The sequence below is a fragment of the Rhinoderma darwinii genome, chromosome 7 (assembly GCF_050947455.1).
Source record: "Rhinoderma darwinii isolate aRhiDar2 chromosome 7, aRhiDar2.hap1, whole genome shotgun sequence".
NCBI lineage: Eukaryota > Metazoa > Chordata > Amphibia > Anura > Rhinodermatidae > Rhinoderma > Rhinoderma darwinii.
The window spans coordinates 56,977,620-57,002,047 of NC_134693.1; the positions used below are offsets into that span (position 1 = coordinate 56,977,620).

The following is a 24,428-nucleotide window of genomic DNA, read 5'->3' on the forward strand; positions in this document are numbered from 1 at the left end:
GGGGTTTCTTTCATACACAGCCCGTTTCAAATACTCCCCAGCATCTTGATGGGCACCATATGTCTTCTGCTACTGTAGTATCAGTCAATTGTCTGTCTAGAGTAAATTGGAGATTTTTAAAAAGTGTTACAAGGTAAAGTGGAGTAGTTAACCATATGACCAATCAGGTTTCTGCTTTTATTTCCAAAAAGTTAAATTTTTTGGATTGGTTGATATGGTCCTTTTCTCTTTTCCTTGCACCAGTTTTGATAAATCTCCCTCATTGTTCCAGAAGTCCTAGTGTTTTCCTAGGTGTTCATAAAGAAACTTTAGTCTTGTCTTGATGTCCTTTATGAACAGTAATTCTGGGGTTCTTAGAGACTTCTTTCAGAATCTTGCACTCGGTTCTTGGGCTGAATTAGCTAGGAGTGCCTGAAAGGGCAAGTGGGTAGTTGTTTCAAATCTCTTTCCCCCTGATCATCCAAATGTTTGACGATCCTTTTAAATCACTTTCCAGATTCCTAGGCATCTATACTTTTCTTTCTGAATGTGTCAGAGAACTTTTTGGATCTAGGCATGGTGTTACCACACATTTCAACAGCAAACTAAATTAAATGTCTGAAGTTCAAATAGTAATTAACCACATACAGGCAGTACTCTTCTCTTTCCTTTGAGTGTGGGCGCTTGTTCCCGGTCGGCTGACCACTCTTCCTGCTGCTTAATGAATGGTTATATTTTAAGCCGAAACATTTCTGCAATATAAATATACTAGTGGTGTTCTATGGACATGATTGTAAAGTGTTAAATAAAAATCACTTAAAACATGTCACCCTCTGAAGTGCTGCTTTACTTTTTTATTGTTCCACAAGGTTTAAAGAGGGCAGGTTCTTCTGAGATCCGCTCTAACCATGTTCTAATCATTTAAACGTTATCTGGTGAATCTGATTTGGATTTTAGGTAATTAAGAAGATGGCATATCGATGGATTTTTTTTGCTTAATAATTTCTTGCATAGTCAATTTGTTATTGTTTTTTGTTCAGTTTCACACCCTTTGCGTATGTTCACACATAGTTTTTTGCAGGCAGAAAAAATGTGCCTCAAAATTCCTTCAGGAATTTTGAGGCAGATTTTGACCTGGCTGCAGTTTCTTGATGCGTTTTTTGCTGCTGCAAAAAAAACGCTTTCTCTGCCTCCCATTGATGTCAATGGGAGGTCAGAGACAGAAACGCCGGAGGAAAGAGCATGATACTTTTTTTTCTATCGAACGTTTTTTTCTGAGGAAAAAACCGCCTCCGCCTTCCATTGAAATCAATGGGAGGCGATTTCGGAAGTTTTTTGGTGCTGTTTCCGACACGGTTTCCACATCAAAAACAGCGCCAAAAAGTCAGTGTGAAATACCACTTTATCTGTATGCACTGTTTGAATGAAGATCAAATATTGATATGTCCATGTATGTTAAAAAAAGAAAAAGGTTTACATTAGGTGTTCATCTGACAGCTGATGCCATAGATTATTGAAAAAGGTCTGGGAGGACTGAAACGTCTGGTACACTTGTTATGGTTCTTCTAATATAATAGCTCTCGAGTGGATTAACCATATTGTGTCTAATACCGTGTCTACTACCGTGTCTAATAGGAAGTTTGGACTAATGGGAAGTCCATTTAATAAAAGAGCAGAATACGAAATATTGAGCAGCAATACTGAGTGTCATGGAATTTTTTTGACAACATTTTCACCTGACTGCATGTTGTGGCTTCCCATTAAGGACATAGTGAGACTAAAAACAACATTGTGGTTGTCATAAAGCTATGGGGTTGTTTTTCAGGGGTTGGCCTGGGCCCCTTATTTCCAGTGAAAGGTAATCTTAAAGTGGTTTTCCCATAGGAGACATTTATGACATATACACAGGATATAATCCAAAAAATAAAATATTTGAAGCAGCACAAATGCCGATATAAGGAGCGGTGTCACGCTGTAAAATCAGATAAACCCATTCTGACGTAATATAATCCTCAGAAAAAGCATGGTTGGAAGACCCTCCACTTGTCACGGGGCGAAAAATTGCCATTTTTTACTGGATGTTTGACCAATAAAGGAATATATTGATTGAAATTTGGGAGTGTGCTGCTGTTCACTATGCTTTTTCTGAGGATATCCACAGGATATGTCATAAATGTCAGACAGATGTGCGTCCCAGAGGGACCCGCACCTATCTCCAGAACGGGTCCCCCTAAACCCCGTTCTGTGTTGCAGCTGAAGCAGGTGAATTCCGATCATGAAAAAGGTTATATGGTCGGGAGTTACGAAAACAGCGTAGCTTGCTGTTTCCATAAATCCCATAGAACTGAATGGCAGGTACGGAAACAGCATATCTCGCATGCTACGCTGCTTCCATTACTGCCATTCACTAACTCTCAACCATATAACCAGGAAGTGGCCGGGACGCAGCGATAGCAGACAAAGGTAGTACAGAGTTTAGGGGGCCCCGTTCTAGAGATAGGTGAGGGTCCCAGAGGTGGGACCCACATCTATCTGACATTTATGACATGGCTTGGTGAGTTTGGTGTGGAAGAATTGACTGGCCCGCACAGAGCAGGGGGGACGAACTTTTATATATATATATATATATATATATATATATATATATATATATATATATATATATGTATATATATATATATATATATATATATATATATATATATATATATATTTAATTATATATAACAATAAAATTAAGTGAATAGTATCAAATACATATAATTGAAATGTGTTATATTGTAATTGGATTGCGCTTACCTCTTAAAGCATCTAGGATATGGAAGATTTCCTCTATTGCACTGGCTTCTTAAGTCTTTGGGATCAGATATTTTATATCCAGGCAGGCATGCAAACCTAATTGTACCATTATGCTGAACATAACATTTTTTTGCGTATTTACTTTTGTCAGAATTTCTGTCACAGAGCTTTCTGCTATGGTTCCATATCAGCATAATATTATTCATTTTCATTTGTAATTCATTTGTAGTACATGGCTCTAAGAAACAAAGATAATTTTTTGTTACAAAAATAAATATGGTTAGTGTTCAATAAATGAAGATAGAGTAAATAGAGATTTTAGGAATTAATAGTTCCATTCTTTGGAATACTATATTCATAGATAATTTGAACAAAAATACTTAAATGGATATTACAGTTTCAGCAAATAAAGGATATTCTTTGTATAATAAAAAGTTATACAATTTATAATATACTTTCCTCACAGTTTTCAAGATCTCTGCTTGCAGTCATTCAACAGGATCCTTCATTGCTTACTTCAAGGGGATAAAAATCTGTCTGGTCATGTGATGGACACACAAGTGCATGGCTTCTAACAAGACAGCGCTCTGATATGATAACTGTACTGTTCTAATCAGCTCAGCAACTGTGTTCATCACATGACCACGTTACAACCCACACACCATGTTACGGGGGGATTTTACTGCTTGTGATAATTACACTACACTAGGCACTACTTGGTCTACGTGATTGTTTCTGAGATTATCCATATAATTAATTTAGCAAGTGTAATAACCACTCTATTTTTAATAAATAGACTATGAGGAAGTCATGATGTTGCCTCTGCTACTAGCGTCACTATTATTAGTGTGAGGGTCTGAAAGCAGATTTAGGGTTCAGTGGCTGAAACAATCTAGAAGGATGTGTGATTAAAGGGTAACTAAACGTTCAACAAACTTCTGACATGTCATAGTGAACACGTTAGAAGTTTTGACAGGTGGGGATCCGGGCCCTGAGACCCCCACCAATCGCTAACACTAAGCGGCAGAAGCGCTCATGTGAGCGCTGAGCCGCTTAGTTTCGGTTCTGCTTTTTCCAGAAATCAATTTAGCTGTGTACAGACTAAATAGAAAGTCTATAAGCCCATAGACTTCTACATCGGCTTACCGGAAAAAGCAGAACAGAAACGAAGCGGCTAAGCGCTCACAGGAGATCGGTGGGGGTCTCAGTGCTCGGACCCCCACCAGTCAAAACTTCTGACATGTCACTATGACCCTTTAGGAAAGAGTAGTCAAGTAACATTCTAGGTTTGGTACACAGATAAACTGCAACAGTTTGTAAAATAAGGCAAAGACTTGATCAGAATAATTTCAAGTTCGGTAAACAGATAAACAGCAACAGTTTGTAGTATAAGGCAGAGAAACAGTAATGAACTAGCGTAAAGACAGCAAGCTTAAAGGGGTTTTTCCCATCGGAGACATTTATGACATACCCGCAGGATATGTCATAAATGTCAGATAGATACGGGTCCCACCTCTGGGACCTGCCCCTATCTCTAGAACGGGGCCCCCTAAACCCCATTCTACTGCCCTTTGTTGTAGCTGAAGCGTGAGATTATCAACCATGAATTATTGAAGCAGCGTAGCTCGGTGAGCTACGCCGTTTCCGTAACTCCCATAGTAGTGAATGGCAATTATGAGAGCAGCGCAGCATGCGAGCTACGATGTTTTTGTAACTACCATTCTATGGGACCTACAAAAACAGCGTAGCTTACCAAGCTACGCTGTTTCTGTAATTCATGGTCTTAAATTACACGATCCAACTACAACACAGAGCAGTAAAATGGGGTTTAGGGGGAACCGTTCTAGAGATAGGTGCGGGTCCCAGAGGTGGGACCCACATCTATCTGACATTTATGACATATCCTGTGGATATGTCATAAATGTCTCTGATGGGAACACCCCTGTAATAATCTGGCAAGGAGAAAGCGCAGTGCCAAAGTTTATATAGTAGGAGGTCAGAGCAGGGGCGTAACTAGGAAAGACTGGGCCCCATAGCAAACTTTTGACTGGGGCCCCCCCTCCCCTGGGTGTCACACAACCCCCCCCCCTTGTAGATAGTGCCTTTTTTACAGCCCCCCATGTAGATAACGCCATACAGCCCCCCCCTCTGTAGATAGCGCCATACAGCCCCCTGCAGATAACGCCATACAGCCCCCCTGCAGAGAACACCATACAGCCCCCCCCTGTAGAGAACACCATACAGCCCCCCCTGTAGAGAACACCATACAGCTCCCCCTGTAGGGAACGCCATACAGCCCCCCCCTGTAGAGAACGCCATACAGCCCCCCCCTGTAGGGAACGCCATACAGCTCCCCCCCTGTAGGGAATGCCATACAGTCACCCCCCCCCCTGTAGGGAACGCCATACAACGTTCCCCCCTGTAGGGAACGCCATACAGCGTCCCCCCTCCCAAAAAAATGCGACCTACAGTGTGCCGTACAAGATACATGTATCCCCTATCCACAGGATCTCCACAGGATAGGGGATACATGTGTGATCGCTGGCAGCGATAGGGAGAACGGGGGACTGAAAGTCCCCTGAACTTCTCCATCACAAACCTCTGACTTCCGGCGTCTGCGCAGCTCAATAAAAATGAAAGGAGCGCTGGTCACACAAGCGCACAAGCACGACCGCCGCTCCATTCATTTCTACGGAGCTGCCGACACAGACCCCGGAAGTCCGAGGTTTGTGATGGAGAACTTCAGGGGACTTTCAGTCCCCCGTTCTCCTTATCACTGCCAGCGATCACACAGGTATCCCCTGTCCTGTGGAGATCCTGTGGAGAGGGGATACATGTATTTTGTTCTATTTTGCGCCTTCAGGACCAGACACCGTTTAGCCATTTTTAGCACATGTTAGTTAAATGGCTATAACTTTTTTATTTGTTGGGCTAATGACGTGATTTTTGCGACGTCTTTTCCGTAGACAATGCAGGTTTCATTTTTTATCGTTTTTATACACACCTTTTTTGCTATTTTAGAATTTTTATTCATAAACTTTGAAAATAATAGTAAAAAAATAAGCTTTTTTACATTTCAGCAATTTTTTTTTTGGTAATAACATAGTTTTACCCTAAAATAGACCTTTTATTTGTGATCGCCATTGTCTACCGTAAATTTTTATATATTACATGTCTATATTAGGGTAATTGGGTCAGCGCTAGCATTACAACAATGATTGGCGGGGGGGGGGAACGTTTTTTTTTGGGGTGGGTATTTTATGTGTATTTATTATTTACATTTTTTTTGCACTTTACTTTATTATTTTTTTATTACTATGGTCTGTCCCTCAAAGGTCAAAGAAGACCTTTGGGGAACTTTATATATTTTTTTTCTTTCTTTCACACCATGTCTTTCCACTGTAATTGGAGCTGCACAGCAGCCCCAGTTACAGGGGAAATCAGCCCTCTCATAGTGACGATTGTCACTAACTGGGCTGTGCTGGGTCTAGTTAGACCCAGCAGCAGCCTGCCACTAACGGCACTCGGCGATCATGTGACCAGTCATATGATCACCGGGAGGAATAGAGACAGCGCCGCTGCTGCTGTCTCTATTCCTATACACAGCGTTCATTGAACGCTGTGTACAAGTGATCGGAGAAGACAGAAGCAGCGAAAGCTGCTTCTATCCTCTCCTCAGGGTCCCCGGCAGTCACTGACTGCCGGAGACCCGACATTCAGCTGCCCGATCGCGCGGGCAGCAAGTTAAAACCCGAGCCGTAGAAAGTCTATGGCTCGGGTTTTAAGGACCCTGACCGCTGGCCGTAAAAATTCAGCCAGCGGTCGGGAACCAGTTAATGGCAGAGCGGGGAGATACCTCCCTGCTCTGCCGTAGTGTTCAGTGGCGTCCCGCTGTAGCAGCCATAGCGGCTGCTAGCGGAGCCTCCGGCCATGGTGGGGGCCCGTGCCGGCGGGCCACACGGGCCCCCTCATGCCGCGGGCCCCGTAGCAGCCGCTACTGCTGCTACGGCGGTAGTTACGCCACTGGGTCAGAGGCTGTGGCTACTCAGACATGATTGTTAATTAGCAGTCCTTTGTAAGACCCTGACCCTGGAAAGAGACCTGCCCAAGCCCCAGACCAGTATCCTTTCTCCACCAAATTACAGTATGTACTATGCGTTCTGATAGGTAGCGTTTTCTTGCAACTGACAAACCCAGATTTAGACTGCAAAATTGTGGAATATGATTCATCACACCAGAGAACCTGTTTCCTCATCCCCTTTCTGACAAAGAATTACAACATTTTCCTGCAGGTGCCTCTAGAGAGAGCTTACTGCATAGGAATTTTAACAGCTTCCATTGTGTTCTTTAGAAGCTGTATAAATCCATATGCACGAGCTCCGCCTAGTGGTGACCTCAGACAGCTAGAGATTAATCATGTACCGTGCAAAGGGAAACAGGGGATTTGGAGCTGTTTGAAGTAGATTTATTAATGTATTTATATCAGTTGTCTGCCCTAAATACATTGACAAATATAATCTTCAGACTAAGCACTATATTTATGAGACACATTTGCCACTTTGTTTCAAAATATGAATGAATGAAAAGTGATCAAGGCTTCAGAGTTGGGCCTATCACGACTTGTTTATTAAATTCTTATCCTCATTTCTTGTCAGAAAAGGATAGAGAAACAACTTTTTTGTCCAAACTATCAGTTCTCAAAATAAGCCAGATTCATCAACAGGGCATGCACTCGATTGATTATTCAGTTGTATTCTGCATGGATGTTGGGGGTACTTGAGCACTGCTTGCAATGTGAATTAGTATTAACAGAGCTTCCCCTATGTCTGAAAAAAAAATCTGTTCAGATCCCTAATTTGCTTTAAATACTTTCTTACCAGCAGTGCACCTTTTATAGCTTACATGTATCTTATATACAGTATTACCTAAATCAGTATTTAAAGTGACCCACCTGAAAAAAGCTGAAAATGCTGCTTTTGTCCCAAGGGAAGGCGCTCACCCCACCCTCAAAGTTATACTTAAATGGTCCCCACCCTTTTAGAGATCCAGGGGGTTTTCATACGAGCATTCACATGGCTTCTTGTATATGTTACAAGCAGTGGCCACCTGGGTCCCTGTACAAGAAATAACTCTGCGAGTGTTTGCAACCACAGCTCAGGACCTAAATAGGCAGCCATGGTGAAGGAGCCACTTATATGAAACCACCATGGATCTTTAGAATGACAAGAACCCATTAAGTATAACTTTAAGAGTGAGTTACACAAAATGTTCCTGCTTTTATAGGAGGATCTCTTTAAACAGATAAACTATGAAAGTATCCTTAACATATTTTCCCCGTTACATTAAAAATTCCCATTGCTTTGAATAGTAAATAGAAAGGGTAAACAAAGAAATTGTTAATTGCACAATGATATTTCTTAGTTTCTGACAATATCAAATAATATTAAAAATAAATTATTTGCTAATGCTTCTTACCATAAGCACTAAAAATAAAGAAAGAGTTACCATATGCACGTACCAAGACAAACGGGTGGTTGACCCCACATTCCACCTTGACATTTAATCACTTGATGACCTTGATGTCTGTACAAATGTGGACATTTGTATTTCACCGATGAACCTGAATGGTAAGAGTCTCTCATAGGGGTTGTTATTTCTCCATGTGGTATATGCGGAGGCCTGCTACAGATTGTGTTAACTGAAAGAAATTGAAACAATTCTACTACTTCGATTTCAGAAAACATGCAAGTATACCTCTTCCATATGAAACGCTCAGGACAGGTTCTCAAAAGCAATAGTCATTTCTGTTGTATAAACTACCTAGAACTATACTTTTATATGCAGTGGAGCATACTTCTTTTTAAGAAGAAAAACAACAAAAAAACAACAAAAATACAATATGGTGTATAAATGCCTGATAATCACTGTGGTCAGTTATGCAATGTGTGAATGGAAATTCATATATCTTCATTTACTTACATAACAAATATAGTCTGTGCCGTAAAGCATCACTGGCAAAACTACTGTAAAAACATTAATTGTGAATAAAGCTTTAAAGGGGTATTCTGATTAAAGTCATTTATGGGATATCCACAGCATGTGCCATAAATGTCTGATCGGTGCAAGTCCTTTGAGAGATCTGGGACCTCTATTTTTTGGGAGAAAGCGTCCCAAGCACTTTCTCAGCTGTTTCCAAAACCACATGAGCAGCCAGCTCTTTCTGGCTTTTGTACTTATTTGCACCCACTGCTGGCCCCCTTGTGTCGCAAGGCTTACCAGAACTCTTGGAACCCTACCTATCAGACATTATGTCATATCCTATGAATATATATTATAAATGATTTTGGTCATAAAACTTTGGCAATTATACAAATTCTTGATCAATGTAAATATTGTTAAACTATTTTCTTGCAAGTCCAAAGTCTTAGCTATGCGCATCTGTTATATGTTTTCTACCACCTGGGCGCTGCTGGTCCAGAAACCCTAAATTCACAAAAAATACATATAAAGATGAGGTCTGCATATGACTTTATTTTTTCTTATCTTGAACATGCCAGAAACACTATGACCAGGATATACAGAATATAACATAGGAAGAGAACATACAGTATATAAACTCTTTAGATCCTATATATTAGCAAATTTGTGTGAGTAGATCCAGAAGTTTTGTGCTAAAGCAGACATCATTTCTACAATCATAGTCCACTGGGGTTACTACTGTATATAAGAGATATAACAACTTGTAACAAAATCAGCATGTTTCCTTATATGTTTATACCCCTGTCTGTATTTGTAATGCTAAACCAAATAAATTCAGACTTTAGCTTACACAGCATGTAACTTTTGCGGCTGTACCTTGCTCTTTTTGTAGGAATGTATTGTTTATCCTCTATATATTTTATGATATTTTTGTCCCATTATAATATTGCACTCCAGTATAATACTGGATGAAAATGGATGATTTAGTTGGCAATAAATGGGCCATATGTAATAAAGTCTTAAGTTGGGATGACTGTTTGGGTTAAATGACTTAAAGAGGCTGTCAGCACATTATAAGTGGCCTATCTTCTACATAATGTAATCGGTGCTGTAATGTAGGTAACAGCAGTGTTTTTTATTTAGAAAAATTATCTATTTTCACCAAGTTATGAGCGATTTTAGCTTTATGCTAATGACTTTCTTAATGCCCAACTGGGCGTGTTTTTACTTTTGACCAAGTGGGCGTTGTGGAGAGAAGTGTATGACGCTGGCCAATCAGCGTCATACACTTCTCTCCATTCATTTACTCTGCACATAGTGATCCTTTATTGTTCACTATGTGCAGTCACATACACCCACATTAACATTACTGAGGTGTCTTGAAGGTAAATAGACATCGCGTCCAACCAGGAATGGACTTTGCTGCTTAGGACCCAGGTTGTCTTAGCAGAGTTCACCGTTGGATTGGAGGTGCAATGCAGACTAACCTGAGCAGGAAACCAGACAGCCAATGGTATAACAGAACGTCCAAATCAGAAGGTAAGCAGTTATCAGGAATAGCAATGGTCAAAACAGACTGGGAGCATGTAATCCAAAATCAACAAACAAGCGGTTAACGAGAGACAAACCGAGGTCAGTTTCCAAAAGGTCCAGAAGTCAGGAGTGCAGGGAATGTAGTAAGCTTGATCAGACACCAAAAAACAGGGAAATTCACAAGCACAGGCAGGTGGAGGAAGACAGGTATAAATACAACCTCACAGCTGATTGGCAGAAGGACAGAGAAGAGAGATAGGCTCAAGGTAAAAGAGGGACTGCCCAGAGGCTAGGCAAGTTGTCACAGCGACCTTAAGGGAACAGGTGTTTTCCTAACAGCACCTACTGTTAGCTTTCGCCACTACTGTCTGCTTGCCTATTCCTGGCCGTCCCAGCAAGATCAGCTCAAGTGCAGAAAGCAAGATGCAGGAAAATGTCTCACGGAACCTACAAGTAGCTCTTGCCCCTATTCCTGTTAAAGTGCATTAGAAAGCTGCACAAATTAGATCTACATGGAAAGTGTGCATGGAGGAAAACTTTACTGTCCAGAAAGAACATCAGGGCCAGATTAGGCAAAGGCTAGGACTTCTGGAACAATGGAGGAGATTTATCAATCAGCTTTTATTTTCCAAAGGGTCTATGAAGAATGAAAGATGAAATTTGATTGGTTGCTATAGGTAACAACGTCACTTTTCCTTGGCACTTCTTTTGATAAATCTCCCTCAATGTGCTCTAGGCAGACAAGAGAAATAGAGATCTTTACTTACATTACCAGAAGACATGTTTGGTGAAAGCCAAAGAAAGCATTTCACTAGACGAACTACAATTGTAAAGTAGGTTGATGGAAATGCTATAGTTTGAGGCTGATTTATTACATCAGGGCCTGGTCAGCTCCGCATCATATAATCCACATTGAATTACTTGTACTAGACAATGCTTGAATTGCTTAGTCAAAGCCTAAATCTAATGCTCTGGGAGAATTTAAAATGAGCATTTCATGCAAGAAACTTCTCAAATAAACACAGCTAAAAAAAAAATTCTTGAAGGAGTGGGGAAAAAAAGTCTCTCACGGCGAAATATAGAAAATGTGTTAGAGACCCACACAGAAGTAAATGGCATACAGATGTTTCTACCCCTAACCTTTTTCATCAAGAAGATAACCCAAGCACTCAAGCGTATAGATAACTAAGATTCGTTTATTATTTTGTTTTCAGTTTTATCTTCACTGAAGTAAATCTTCACAAGATTTCAGTAATTTCTTTTACAGGCGATTTTTATTTGACGTTTCGGCCGAACCAGGCCTTTATCATAATCGCTTAAACTCTATAGAATTGTGGAGCTGGGTATTGAGGCATCTGCCAGACGCTCTGCATGTGTGTCTGCTTCCGTGTTGTGCGTCCCTTGGACTTATAACAGGAAGTGGGAGTACACTAAATTATGCGGTGTACTGCGCATGCGCCCACGGCGTTACGTGATTGTGTGGTGTGGGTAGTTGAAACGCACGCTAGTGGTTACCATAGTGCTGTGGAACACATAATAGGATCGGGATGTCGGCAAGACAACTGAGCATTTAGATGTAAGTAACCTGGACAGAAATGGATGTGTAGTTTTATCCTATTATGCGTTCCACAGCTCTATGGTAACCGCTAGCGTGCGTTTCAACTACCCACACCACACAATCAGGGGCGTAACTAGGAAAGACTGGGCCCCATAGCAAACATTTGACTGGGGCCCCCCCTCCCCTGGGTGTCACACAACTCCCCCCTTGTAGATAGGGCCTTTTTTCAGCCCCCCTGTAGATAACGCCACACAGTCCCCCCTGTAGATAACGCCACACAGTCCCCCCTGTAGATAACGCCATACCGCCCCCTCTGTAGATAACGCCATACAGTCCCCCTGTAGATAACACCATACAGCCCCCCTGTAGATAACGCCATACAGCCCCCCCTGTAGACTGTATGGCGTTATCTACAGGGGGGAATGTATGGCGTCATCTAAGGAGGGGGACTGTATGGCGTTATCTACAGGGGGGACTGTATGGCGTTATCTACAGAGGGGGACTGTATGGCGTTATCTACAGAGGGGGCTGTATGGCGTTATCTACAGGGGGGACTGTGTGGCGTTATCTACAGGGGGGACTGTGTGGCATTATCTACAGGGGGGACTGTGTGGCATTATCTACAGGGGGGACTGTGTGGCGTTATCTACAGGGGGGACTGTATGGCGTTATCTACAGAGGGGGCTATATGGCGTTATCTACAGGGGGGACTGTGTGGCGTTATCTACAGGGGGGACTGTGTGGCGTTATCTACAGGGGGGACTGTATGGCGTTATCTACAGGGGGGCTGTGTGGCGTTATCTACAGGGGGACTGTATGGCGTTATCTACAGGGGGACTGTATGGTGTTATCTACAGGGGGACTGTATGGCGTTCTCTACAGAGGGGGCTGTATGGCGCTAACGCCATACAGCCCCCACTGTAGAGAACGCCATACAGTCCCCCCTGTAGAGAACGTCATACAGCCCCCCCTATAGGGAACGCCATACAGCCCCACCCTGTAGGGAATGCCATACAGCCCCCTCCCTGTATGAAACGCCATACAGCGCCCCCTTGTAGGGAACGCCATACAGCGCCCCCCTGCAGGGAATGCCATACAGCGCCCCCCCCTGCAGGGAACGCCATACAGCACCTCCCCCTGCAGGGAACGCCATACAGCGCACCCCCTGCAGGGAACGCCATACAGCGCCCCCTGCAGGGAACGCCATACAGCGCCCCCGCTGCAGGGAACGCCATACAGTGCCCCCCCTGCAGGGAACGCCATACAGCGCCCCCCCCATGCAGGGAACGCCATACAGTGCCGCCCCCCTGCAGTGAACGCCATACAGCGCCCCCCCTGCAGGGAACGCCATACAGCGCCCCCCCCTGTAGGGAACGCCATACAGCGCCCCCCCTGCAGGGAACGCCATACAGCGCCCCCTGCAGGGAACGCCATACAGCTCCCCCTGCAGGAAACGCCATACAGTGCCCCCCCCCAAAAAAAAATGCGACCTATAGTGTGTCCTACAAATAACATGCATCCCCTATCCACAGGATAGGGGATACATGTGTGATCGCTGGCAGCGATAGGGAGAACGGGGGACTGAAAGTCCCCTGAAGTTCTCCATGACTAACCTCTGACTTCCGGCGTCTGTGTCGGCAGCTCTGTAGAAATGAAAGGAGCGCTGGTCACGCATGCGCACAAGCGTGACCGGCGCTCCATTCATTTCTACGGAGCTGCCGACACAGACCCCGGAAGTCCGAGGTTTGTGATGGAGAACTTCAGTCCCCTGTTCTCCTTATTGCTGCCAGCGATCACTGTGGAGAGGGGATACATGTCTTTTGTTTAATGGCAGAGCGGGGAGATACCTCCCTGCTCTGCCGTAGTGTTCAGTGGCGTCCCGCTGTAGCAGCCATAGCGGCTGCTAGCGGAGCCTGCGGCCATGGTGGGGGGCCTGTGCCGGCAGGCGACACCGGCCCCCTCATACCGCGGGCCCCGTAGCAGTTGCTACGGCTGCTACGGCGGTAGTTACGCCACTGCACACAATCACGTAACGCCGTGGGTGCATGCGCAGTACACCGTGTAATTCAGTGTACTCCCACTTCCTGTTATAAGTCCAAGGGACGCACAACACGGAAGCAGACAAACATGCAGAGCGTCTGGCAGATGCCTCAATACCCAGCTCCACGATTCTATACAGTTTAAGAGATTATGATAAAGGCCTGGTTCGGCCGAAACATCAAATAAAAATCGCCTGTAAAAAAATTACTGAAATCTTGTGAAGATTTACTTCAGTGAAGATAAAACTGAAAACAAAATAATAAACGAATCTTACTTATCTATACGCTTGAGTGCTTGAGTTATCTTCTTGATGAATATTGTGGGTTACCCAAACCCGAACCCTCACAGCACCTGAATATATCTCAACCAGGAGTGCAATCTAATTTTTCTATACTTAACCTTTTTCAAATTGGGTTGAGTTAGACAATTTGTCATGATACCAATTCAATACAATCTCATGCCATCCAGTAAAAAAATGTATATGTTAAACATATACGTTTTTTAATGGATAAGTCTATGTGTGACGATGGCTGACGGTTGATATGTGTCGGGGACATCCGCTGTAAGTATACAAGTATTTTACATGTTTTTTTTAACATCTTGCGCCACACATCTCTGTATATGTCGGGTTTAGAGATAAGTTAAGGAAGGACAACTCTGTATTTGTGCATCCTTTGTTTAATAAATGATCTCAAAGTCAGTTTGTTAAGGTCCTCTTATAAAAACCGACACAGGCCATATAAACGAGCGCGGATCACCGAGACAGCTCGTTGATCAGCACTGGTTTGCTCTTTTCACAAGGAGCTATGATCGGCAATATATTGGGACAAGCGATCGTTACTACATTTTCATCATGTCTTTACACAGAGATGTGCTGTGACGACAATATTTTGTGCAGCATAAAGGATACAATCAGCCGATAAACGAGCGTTTGTTCGTTCATCGACTGGTCATTGCCCTGTTTACACAGGGTAATGATTGCAAAAGAGTGTTCATATGCTTTGAATTAAGAAAAATATTAATATGTCCATGTGTTAAAAAATAAAATCTTTACATGTGGTGTCCTTACTATTTTACATAACTGTATACTCTCCTTAGTCCTACACTATTCCACTTCAGTAATTTATATTTATGCAGCCAGCAAGCAGATTCTTGCATGTAACCAAATCTTCCTGTGCCAAGCTCTGCTGTCCTACTTAAAGAGGCTCTCTCGCCAGATTTGGCAACCCCTATCTCCTATTGCAGCAGATCGGCGCTGCAATGTAGATAAGAGTAACGTTTTGTTTTTTTTTAAAACGAGCATGTTTGGCCAAGTTATGACCATTTTTATATTTATGCAAATTAGGCTTTCTAAAGTACAACTGGGCGTGTTTAAAGTAAAAGTACAACTGGGCGTGTATTATGTGCGTACATCAGGGCGTTTTTACTTCTTTTACTAGCTGGGTGTTGTGACTAGAAGTATCATCCACTTCTCTTCACAACGCCCAGCTTCTGGCAGTGCACAGACACAGCGTGTTCTCGAGAGATCACGCTGTGACGTCACTTCCCCAGGTCCTGCATCGTGTCAGACGAGCGAGGACACATCGGCACCAAAGGCTACAGTTGATTCTGCAGCAGCATCAGCGTTTGCAGGTAAGTAGCTACATCGACTTACCTGCAAACGCCGATGCTGCTGCATAATAAAATGTAGCCTCTGGTGGCGATGTGTCCTCGCTCGTCCAACACGATGCAGGACCTGGGGCAGGAAGTGAGTGACGTCACAGCGTGATCTCTCGAGAACACGCTGTGTCTGTGTACTGCCAGAAGCTGGGTGGTAACGAAGAGAAGTGGATGATGCTGATTCGTCAGCATCATACACTCCCATTCACAACGCCCTGCTAGTAAAAGAAGTAAAAACGCCCAGATGTACGCACATAATACACGCCCAGTTGTACTTTTACTTTAAACACGCCCAGTTGTACTTTAGAAAGCCTCATTTGCATAAATATAAAAACGTTACTCTTATCTACATTGCAGCGCCGATCTGCTGCAATAGGAGATAGGGGTTGCAAAATCTGGTGACAGAGCCTCTTTAATCAATCTGGAGAAATCTGACAGTCAAAAGGGTACTATGTTTGACTGTTTCCATAAAGACAGATGTGGACGGCGCCAGGAGTCCAGACCAGGACACTTGGGAGACATGGAATTCGAGTGTTAATGGAACCACACAAACAAGATTAGTGAGATGCATATAGACCCAAACCACACTGTGACACCTTCTATAGTAATGAAAATCAACTATCTTCCATTAATCAATGGTGAGTTTCCATTTCGGTATACTATGACCAGTGCAAGTCATTCAGCAAAGGTAAAATTATTTGTTGTTACCTATCTTGTCGCAGGTGGGATATGTCAAAATACCGCTGTTACATTGTATTCTTAGCTTTGCTGGATCAGATATTTTATATCCAGAAACACATTCAAACTGAACATCTGCATTGTCTTCAATATGTAGTACACGATCATCATTTTGTCGTATATTGTTTTTTCTCATGTCACTTTCCTGTAAAGTGCATAACCCTGAAGCAAAATACATAAAAACAATATAAGAACTGACATGCAATTCAGGCAACTTAGTCTGTAAGCAGGCACTGTCTATTAGGAAGTCGGTTTTGCATTTTGCTTTTTATTTTGCATTGCTGTAGTTGTCAGAAAATTGCTAGTTTTACTTGATCTGACCTCTGTAGGGTGGTAGACAGAGATGAGGGAGGAGATGTAAGGAAGTGCAGCACTGTGGAGAGCTTTGTGGGTGAGAGTAATAAGTGTAAATTGTATTCTACAGTTAATGGACAACCGGTGAAGTGACTGACACAGGGTACAGACATCGGTGTAGAGGTAAGTCCGAAAGATGAGCCTTTGCTGCATTCAGAATAGATTGGAAAGGGGAGAGTTTAGTGTGGGAAAGACCGATTAGTAATGAGAAAAGGTCCTCTTACACGGCCTGTCCTGGGCCGTGTACACGAGTGCCAATCAACGAGACAGCTCGTTAGTCGGTGTACGTTTGCTCCTTTCACAAGGAGCTAGTATGGGGACAAGCGCTCATTGCTCCGATCGCTGGTCCCCATACATTATTATCATGTCGGCAGTGGGGAGATGCGCTTTCAACAACGATAATATTTGACTTTTTTATAACGATACGACCAGCAAATGAACGAGCGTTTGCCCGTTCATCTGCTGATCGCTGCCCTGTTTATTCTTTGAATGATCGTTTGCCCGATAAGTGGTACATGTAGTAGGGACTTTACAGTAGTCAAGACGATAGTGAATAAGAGCGACAATGAGAGTTTTGGCTGTTTCTACAGTAACAAAATTGTGGATTCTGGAGATATTCTTGAGGTGAAGGTGACAGGGGCAGGCAAGTGATTTTTATGCAGCGTATCCGACATTTGGGAACCCAGCTGTAGAGTGGCATGTACCCACTTGGTGTAACAAGTGAACGCTCGTTTACAAGATAATTGGCTCATGTAGAAGTGCCTTTAGGGCTTTTTCACACGCACGGACTTTGTTTATGTCTGTGTAACGGCCGTTAAAACAACGGCCGTGACACGGACGCATGTATTTCAATGGGACCACTCACACGGCCGCTGTTTTAACGGACCGTGTGAAGGGGTCCATTGAAAAATAGGACCTGTCCTATTTTCTTCCGTTTTATGGATCCCTCGATAAACTGAAATCTATAAGGGATCCTTGAAAACAGGTCTCGCACGGGTGCAACACAGACATGAAAAATGGCCTTTATTAACATCTGAGTTTGCACTCGGTCGTGTGAATTCAGCCTTAGAGTCCTTTCTGCAATTACATCACCTTTATCTTTAAATTCGGTTTGAATTAAGACAAATATTAATATGTCCATGTGTTCAAAAATAAAATCTTTACATGTGGTGTCCTTACTATTTTACATGACTGTATGCCCTCCTTGATCCTACACTATTCCACTTCAGTCATTTATATTTATGCAGCCAGCAAGCAGATTCTTGCATGTAACCAAATCTTCCTGTACCAATCTCTGCTGTCCTACTTAATCATTCTGGAGAAATCTGACAGTCAAAAGGGTACTATGTTTGACTGTTTCCATAAAGACAGATGTGGACGGTGCCAGGAGTCCAGACCCGGACACTTGGGAGACATGGGATTCGAATTTTAAAGGAACCACACAAACAAGATTAGTGAGATGCATATAGACCCAAACCACATTGTGACACCTTCTATAGTAATGAAAATCAACTATCTTCCATTAATCAATGGTGAGTTTCCATTTCTGTATACTATGACTAGTGCAAGTCATTCAGCAAAGGTAAAATTATTTGTTCTTACCTATTTTGTTGCAGGTGGGATATGTCAGAATACCGCTGTTACATTGTATTCTTAGCTTTGCTGGATCAGATATTTTATATCCAGAAACACATTCAAACTGAACATCTGCATTGTCTTCAATATGTAGTACTCGACCATCATTTAGTCGTATATTGTTTTTTCTCATGTCACTTTCCTGTAAAGTGCATAACCCTGAAGCAAAATACATAAAAACAATATAAGAACTGACATGCAACTCAGGCAACTTAGTCTGTAAGCAGGCACTGTCTATTAGGAAGTCGGTTTTGCATTTTGTTTTTATTTTGCATTGCTGTAGTTGTCAGAAAATTGCTATTTCTACTTGATCTGACCTCTGTAGGGTGGTGGACAGAGATGAGGGAGGAGAGGAAAGGAGGTGCAGCACTGTGGAGAGCTTTGTGGGTGAGGCTAATAAGTGTAAATTGGATTCTAAAGTTAATGGACCACCGGTGAAGTGACTGACACAGGGTACAGACATCGGTGTAGAGGTAAGTCCGAAAGATGAGCCTTTGCTGCATTCAGAAAAGATTGGAAAGGGGAGAGTTTAGTGTGGGAAAGACCGATGAGTAATGAGAAAAGGTCCTCTTATACGGCCTGTCCTGGGCCGTGTACATGAGTGCCAATCAACGAGACAGCTCGTTAGTCGGTGTACGTTTGCTCCTTTCACAAGGAGCTAGTATGGGGACAAGCGCTCATTGCTCCGATCGCTGGTCCCCATACATTATTATCATGTCGGCAGTGGGGAGATGCGCTTCCGACAACGATAATATTTGACTTTTTTATAACGATACGACCAGCAAATGAACGAGCGTTTGCCCGTTCATCTGCTGATCGCTGCCCTGTTTATTCTATGAATGATCGTTTTCCCGATAAGTGGTACATGTAGTAGGGACTTTACAGTAGTCAAGACGATAGTGAATAAGAGCGACAATGAGAGTTTTGGCTGTTTCTATAGTAACAAAATGGTGGATTCTGGAGATATTCTTGAGGTGAAGGTGACAGGGGCAGGCAAGTGATTTTTATGCAGCGTATCCGACATGTGGGAACCCAGCTGTAGAGTGGCATGTACCCACTTGGTGTAACAAGTGAACGCTCGTTTACAAGATAATTGGCTCATGTAGAAGTGCCTTTAGGGCTTTTTCACACGCACGGACTTTGTTTATGTCTGTGTAACGGCCGTTAAAACAACGGCCGTGACACGGACGCATGTATTTCAATAGGACCACTCACACGGCCGCTGTTTTAACGGACCGTGTGAAGGGGTCCTTTGAAAAATAGGACATGTCCTATTTTCATCCGTTTTTATGGATCCCTCGATAAACTGTAGTCTATAAGGGATCCATAAAAACAGGTCTCGCACGGGTGCAACACAGACATGAAAAATGGCCTTTATTAACATCTGAGTTTGCACTCGGTCATGTGAATTCAGCCTTAGAGTCCTTTCTGCAATTACATCACCTTTATCTTTAAATTCGGTTTGAATTAAGACAAATATTAATATGTCCATGTGTTCAAAAATAAAATCTTTACATGTGGTGTCCTTACTATTTTACATGACTGTATGCTCTCCTTAGTCCTACACTATTCCACTTCAGTCATTTATATTTATGCAGCCAGCAAGCAGATTCTTGCATGTAACCAAATCTTCCTGTACCAATCTCTGCTGTCCTACTTAATCATTCTGGAGAAATCTCACAGTCAAAAGGGTACTATGTTTGACTGTTTCCATAAAGACAGATGTGGACGGTGCCAGGAGTCCAGACCAGGACACTTGGGAGACATGGGATTCGAATTTTAAAGGAACCACACAAACAAGATTAGTGAGATGCATATAGACCCAAACCACATTGTGACACCTTCTATAGTAATGAAAATCAACTATCTTCCATTAATCAATGGTGAGTTTCCATTTCCGTATACTATGACCAGTGCAAGTCATTCAGCAAAGGTAAAATTATTTGTTCTTACCTCTCTTGTCGCAGGTGGGATATGTCAGAATACCGCTGTTACATTGTATTCTTAGCTTTGCTGGATCAGATATTTTATATCCAGAAAAACATTCAAACTGAACATCTGCATTGTCTTCAATATGTAGTACTCGACCATCATTTTGTCGTATATTGTTTTTTCTCATGTCACTTTCCTGTAAAGTGCATAACCCTGTAGCAAAATACATAAAAATAATATAAGAACTGACATGCAACTCAGGCAACTTAGTCTGTAAGCAGGCACTGTCTATTAGGAAGTCGGTTTTGCATTTTGTTTTTATTTTGCATTGCTGTAGTTGTCAGAAAATTGCTATTTCTACTTGATCTGACCTCTGTAGGGTGGTAGACAGAGATGAGGGAGGAGATGTAAGGAAGTGCAGCACAGTGGAGAGCTTTGTGGGTGAGACTAATAAGTGTAAATTGTATTCTACAGTTAATGGACAACCGGTGAAGTGACTGACACAGGGTACAGGCATCGGTGTAGAGGTAAGTCCGAAAGATGAGCCTTTGCTGCATTCAGAATAGATTGGAAAGGGGAGAGTTTAGTGTGGGAAAGACCGATTAGTAATGAGAAAAGGTCCTCTTACACGGCCTGTCCTGGGCCGTGTACACGAGTGCCAATCAACGAGACAGCTCGTTAGTCGGTGTACGTTTGCTCCTTTCACAAGGAGCTAGTATGGGGACAAGCGCTCATTGCTCCGATCGCTGGTCCCCATACATTATTATTGTAAAGGATCTGCCAGGCACAACTTCTGTGGATACTCCCATAGGTAATCAGTCCCCACCTGAGTCTCTGTCTCTGAGACTGACTCCATCTTCCACCACTCAGGATGGCAGGCTTAGGAGTGGGAGAGCCTATCGCAGCCTGGCCAGACGGAGCTAGCTCCCGCCCCCTGTCTATTAATTCCTGCCTTTCCTGTTCCTCCTTTGCTTGTGATTCTTCTCGTGTGGTTTCCTGGCCCAGCTACAGCTTCTGACTATTTGATCCTGCTCCATACTGACCCTGGCTTGCTGACTACTCTCCTGCTCTGCGTTTGGTACCTCGTGCACTCCTGGTTTTGACTCGGCTCGTCCACCATTCTTGTTGCTCACGGTGTTCCCGTGGGCAACTGCCCCTTTCCCTTTGCTTTGTGTTCCCTTGTCTGTTTGTCTCGTGCACTTACTGAGCGTAGGGACCGCCGCCAAGTTGTACCCCGTCGCCTAGGGCGGGTCGTTGCAAGTAGGCAGGGACAGAGTGGCGGGTAGATTAGGGCTCACTTGTCCGTTTCCCTACCCCCGTCATTACATAATCACAAGCCCATATACCTAGTCTACCCTGCTCCCTGACACTACTATGGACCCCCTTGAGACTCTGACCCAGCAAATGCAGGGTCTCTCCCTACAGGTCCAGGCCCTGGCTCAGAGGGTCAACCAGCCTGACGCTACCATGGTAGTGCCCCTCACCTCACCTCTTGAACCCCACCTCAAGTTGCCTGACCGGTTCTCAGGGGACCGGAGGACTTTTCTCTCCTTTCGGGAGAGTTGTAGGCTCTACTTCCACTTAAAGCCTCATTCCTCAGGTTCTGAGAGCCAGCGGGTGGGTATAATTATGTCCCGGCTCCAGGAAGGGCCCCAAGAGTGGGCCTTCTCCTTGGCACCTGACGCCCCTGAACTTTCCTCCGTTGATCGTTTCTTTTCTGCTCTCGGACTCATTTATGACGAGACTGACAGGACTGCCTTTGCCGAGAGTCAGCTGGTGACCTTACGTCAGGGTAAGAGACCTGTTGAGGAGTATTGTTCTGACTTTAGGAAGTGGTGCGTAGCTTCTCGGTGGAATGACCCTGCCTTAAGGTGCCAGTTTAGGTTGGGTCTGTCGAACGCCCTGAAAGACCTGCTAGTTAGCTATCCCTCTTCTGACTCCCTAGACCAGGTTATGGCTTTAGCGGTACGACTTGACCGACGTCTCAGGGAACGACAGCTTGAACGTTTTTGTGTTTTTCCCTCTGACTCCCCCATGATGCCTCCCGAGGTCTCGTTGCTTCGCTCTTCCACGGAAGACTCGGAGGTACCTATGCAACTCGGGGCCTACGTGTCCCCCCGACAACGTAGAGAGTTCCGCAGGAAGAATGGTCTCTGCTTCTATTGTGGGGATGACAAGCATCAAGTGAACACCTGTCCTAGGCGTAAGAATAAGCAGCCGGAAAACTTCCGCGCCTAAGTGATCATCGGGGAGGTCACTTGGGCGCACAGGTATTTCCCGTAAATATGAAACGTAATAAAATGTTGCTTCCCTTTCAGGTCTCTTTTGGTGGTAGGTCTGCTACTGGCAGTGCCTTCGTGGATTCAGGGTCTTCTGCTAATATCATGTCTGTGGAATTTGCTATGTCTCTAGCTATGCCTTTGATTGATTTGCCTAAACATGTCCCGGTAGTGGGTATCGACTCCACTCCTCTTGCTAATGGTTATTTTACACAGCATACCCCTGTTTTCAAACTCCTTGCAGGCTCCATGCATTTGGAGCAGTGCTCTGTACTGTTGATGCAGGGATTATCTTCCGATTTGGTTTTAGGCCTTCCCTGGTTGCAGTTGCATAATCCCACGCTTGACTGGAATACTGGGGAGCTTACCAAATGGGGTAATGAATGCTTGACGTCATGTTTTTCTGTTAATTCTATTTCTCCCCCTGAGGAGGTGAATACTCTACCTGAGTTTGTTCAGGACTTCGCTGATGTTTTCCAAGGACTGGTCCTCCCACATTGAGCATGTCAGGAAGGTGCTCCAGGTCCTTCGGGAAAACAAACTGTTTGCGAAAACCGAAAAATGTGTGTTTGGGGTACAGGAGATACCATTTTTGGGTCAAATCCTCACTCCTCATGAATTCCGCATGGACCCTGCCAAGGTCCAGGCTGTGGCGGAATGGGTCCAACCTGCCTCCCTGAAGGCGTTACAGTGTTTTTTGGGGTTCGCTAATTATTACAGGAGATTTATTGCTAACTTCTTGGTCATCCAGGCATCCTGGGTACCAAACACCTCATTGCCAGAAACTATTGGTGGCCTGGGTTGCCTAAAGACGTTAAGGCCTACGTCGTCGCTTGTGAGGTTTGTGCTAGGTCCAAAACTCCCAGGTCCCGACCAGCGGGCTTACTACATTCTTTGCCCATTCCCCAGAGACCTTGGACCCATATCTCCATGGATTTTATCACCGATTTGCCTCCATCTCAAGGCAAGTCGGTGGTGTGGGTGGTAGTAGACCGCTTCAGTAAGATGTGCCACTTTGTGCCCCTCAAGAAACTACCCAACGCCAAGACGTTAGCTACCTTGTTTGTCAAACACATCCTGCGTCTCCATGGGGTCCCTGTCAATATTGTTTCGGACAGAGGGGTACAATTTGTTTCATTGTTTTGGAGAGCCTTCTGTAAAAAGTTGGAGATTGATCTGTCCTTCTCCTCTGCCTTCCATCCTGAAACTAATGGCCAAACGGAGAGGACTAATCAATCTCTAGAACAATATTTAAGGTGTTTCATCTCTGACTGTCAATATGATTGGGTCTCATTCATTCCCCTCGCCGAATTTTCCCTTAATAACCGGGTCAGTAACTCGTCAGGGGTCTCCCCCTTTTTCTGTAATTTTGGGTTTAATCCACGGTTCACCTCCGTTTCACCTGGTAGTTCCAACAATCCCGAGGTAGAGGTCGTTCATCGGGAACTGTGCACAGTCTGTGCCAAGGTTCAAAAGAACCTAGAGGCGTCCCAGAGCGTACAAAAAACTCAGGCTGATAGAAGACGTTCTGCTAACCCCTTGTTTATGGTCGGGGATCTGGTGTGGTTATCGTCTAGGAACTTGCGCCTAAAGGTCCCGTCCAAGAAGTTTGCTCCCCGGTTTATTGGGCCGTATAAGGTCATTGAAGTCCTCAATCCTGTCTCCTTCCGACTGGAGTTGCCCCCATCTTTTCGAATACACGACGTGTTTCATGCCTCCCTCCTTAAACGCTGCTCCCCGTCCTTGGCTCCCTCGAGGAAGCCTCCTGTTCCCATTCTCACCCCTGAGGGGGTGGAATTAGAGGTGGCCAAGATTGTGGACAGCAGGATGGTCCAAGGCTCCCTCCAGTACCTGGTCCATTGGAGAGGATACGTGCCTGAAGAGAGGACTTGGGTACCCGCCCGGGATGTTCACGCTGGGGTTTTAGTCAGGAAGTTCCACCT

The 24,428-nt window shown here is 44.0% G+C and overlaps 1 protein-coding gene across 1 annotated transcript in view; it reads right to left on the minus strand.

Annotated features, from left to right (window-relative positions):
- The window catches only part of LOC142657901 (complement factor H-like), a 55,341-nt gene that overhangs the window by 1,798 nt on the left and 29,115 nt on the right, over nucleotides 1-24,428 (minus strand). The window contains exons 8-12 of the mRNA XM_075833424.1: nucleotides 20,228-20,419; nucleotides 18,242-18,433; nucleotides 16,256-16,447; nucleotides 8,297-8,476; nucleotides 2,779-3,016 (exon numbers count right to left, since the gene is read on the minus strand). Coding sequence (XP_075689539.1) covers nucleotides 2,779-3,016; nucleotides 8,297-8,476; nucleotides 16,256-16,447; nucleotides 18,242-18,433; nucleotides 20,228-20,419 — 994 coding nt within the window. The remainder of the gene's footprint in view (nucleotides 1-2,778; nucleotides 3,017-8,296; nucleotides 8,477-16,255; nucleotides 16,448-18,241; nucleotides 18,434-20,227; nucleotides 20,420-24,428) is intronic.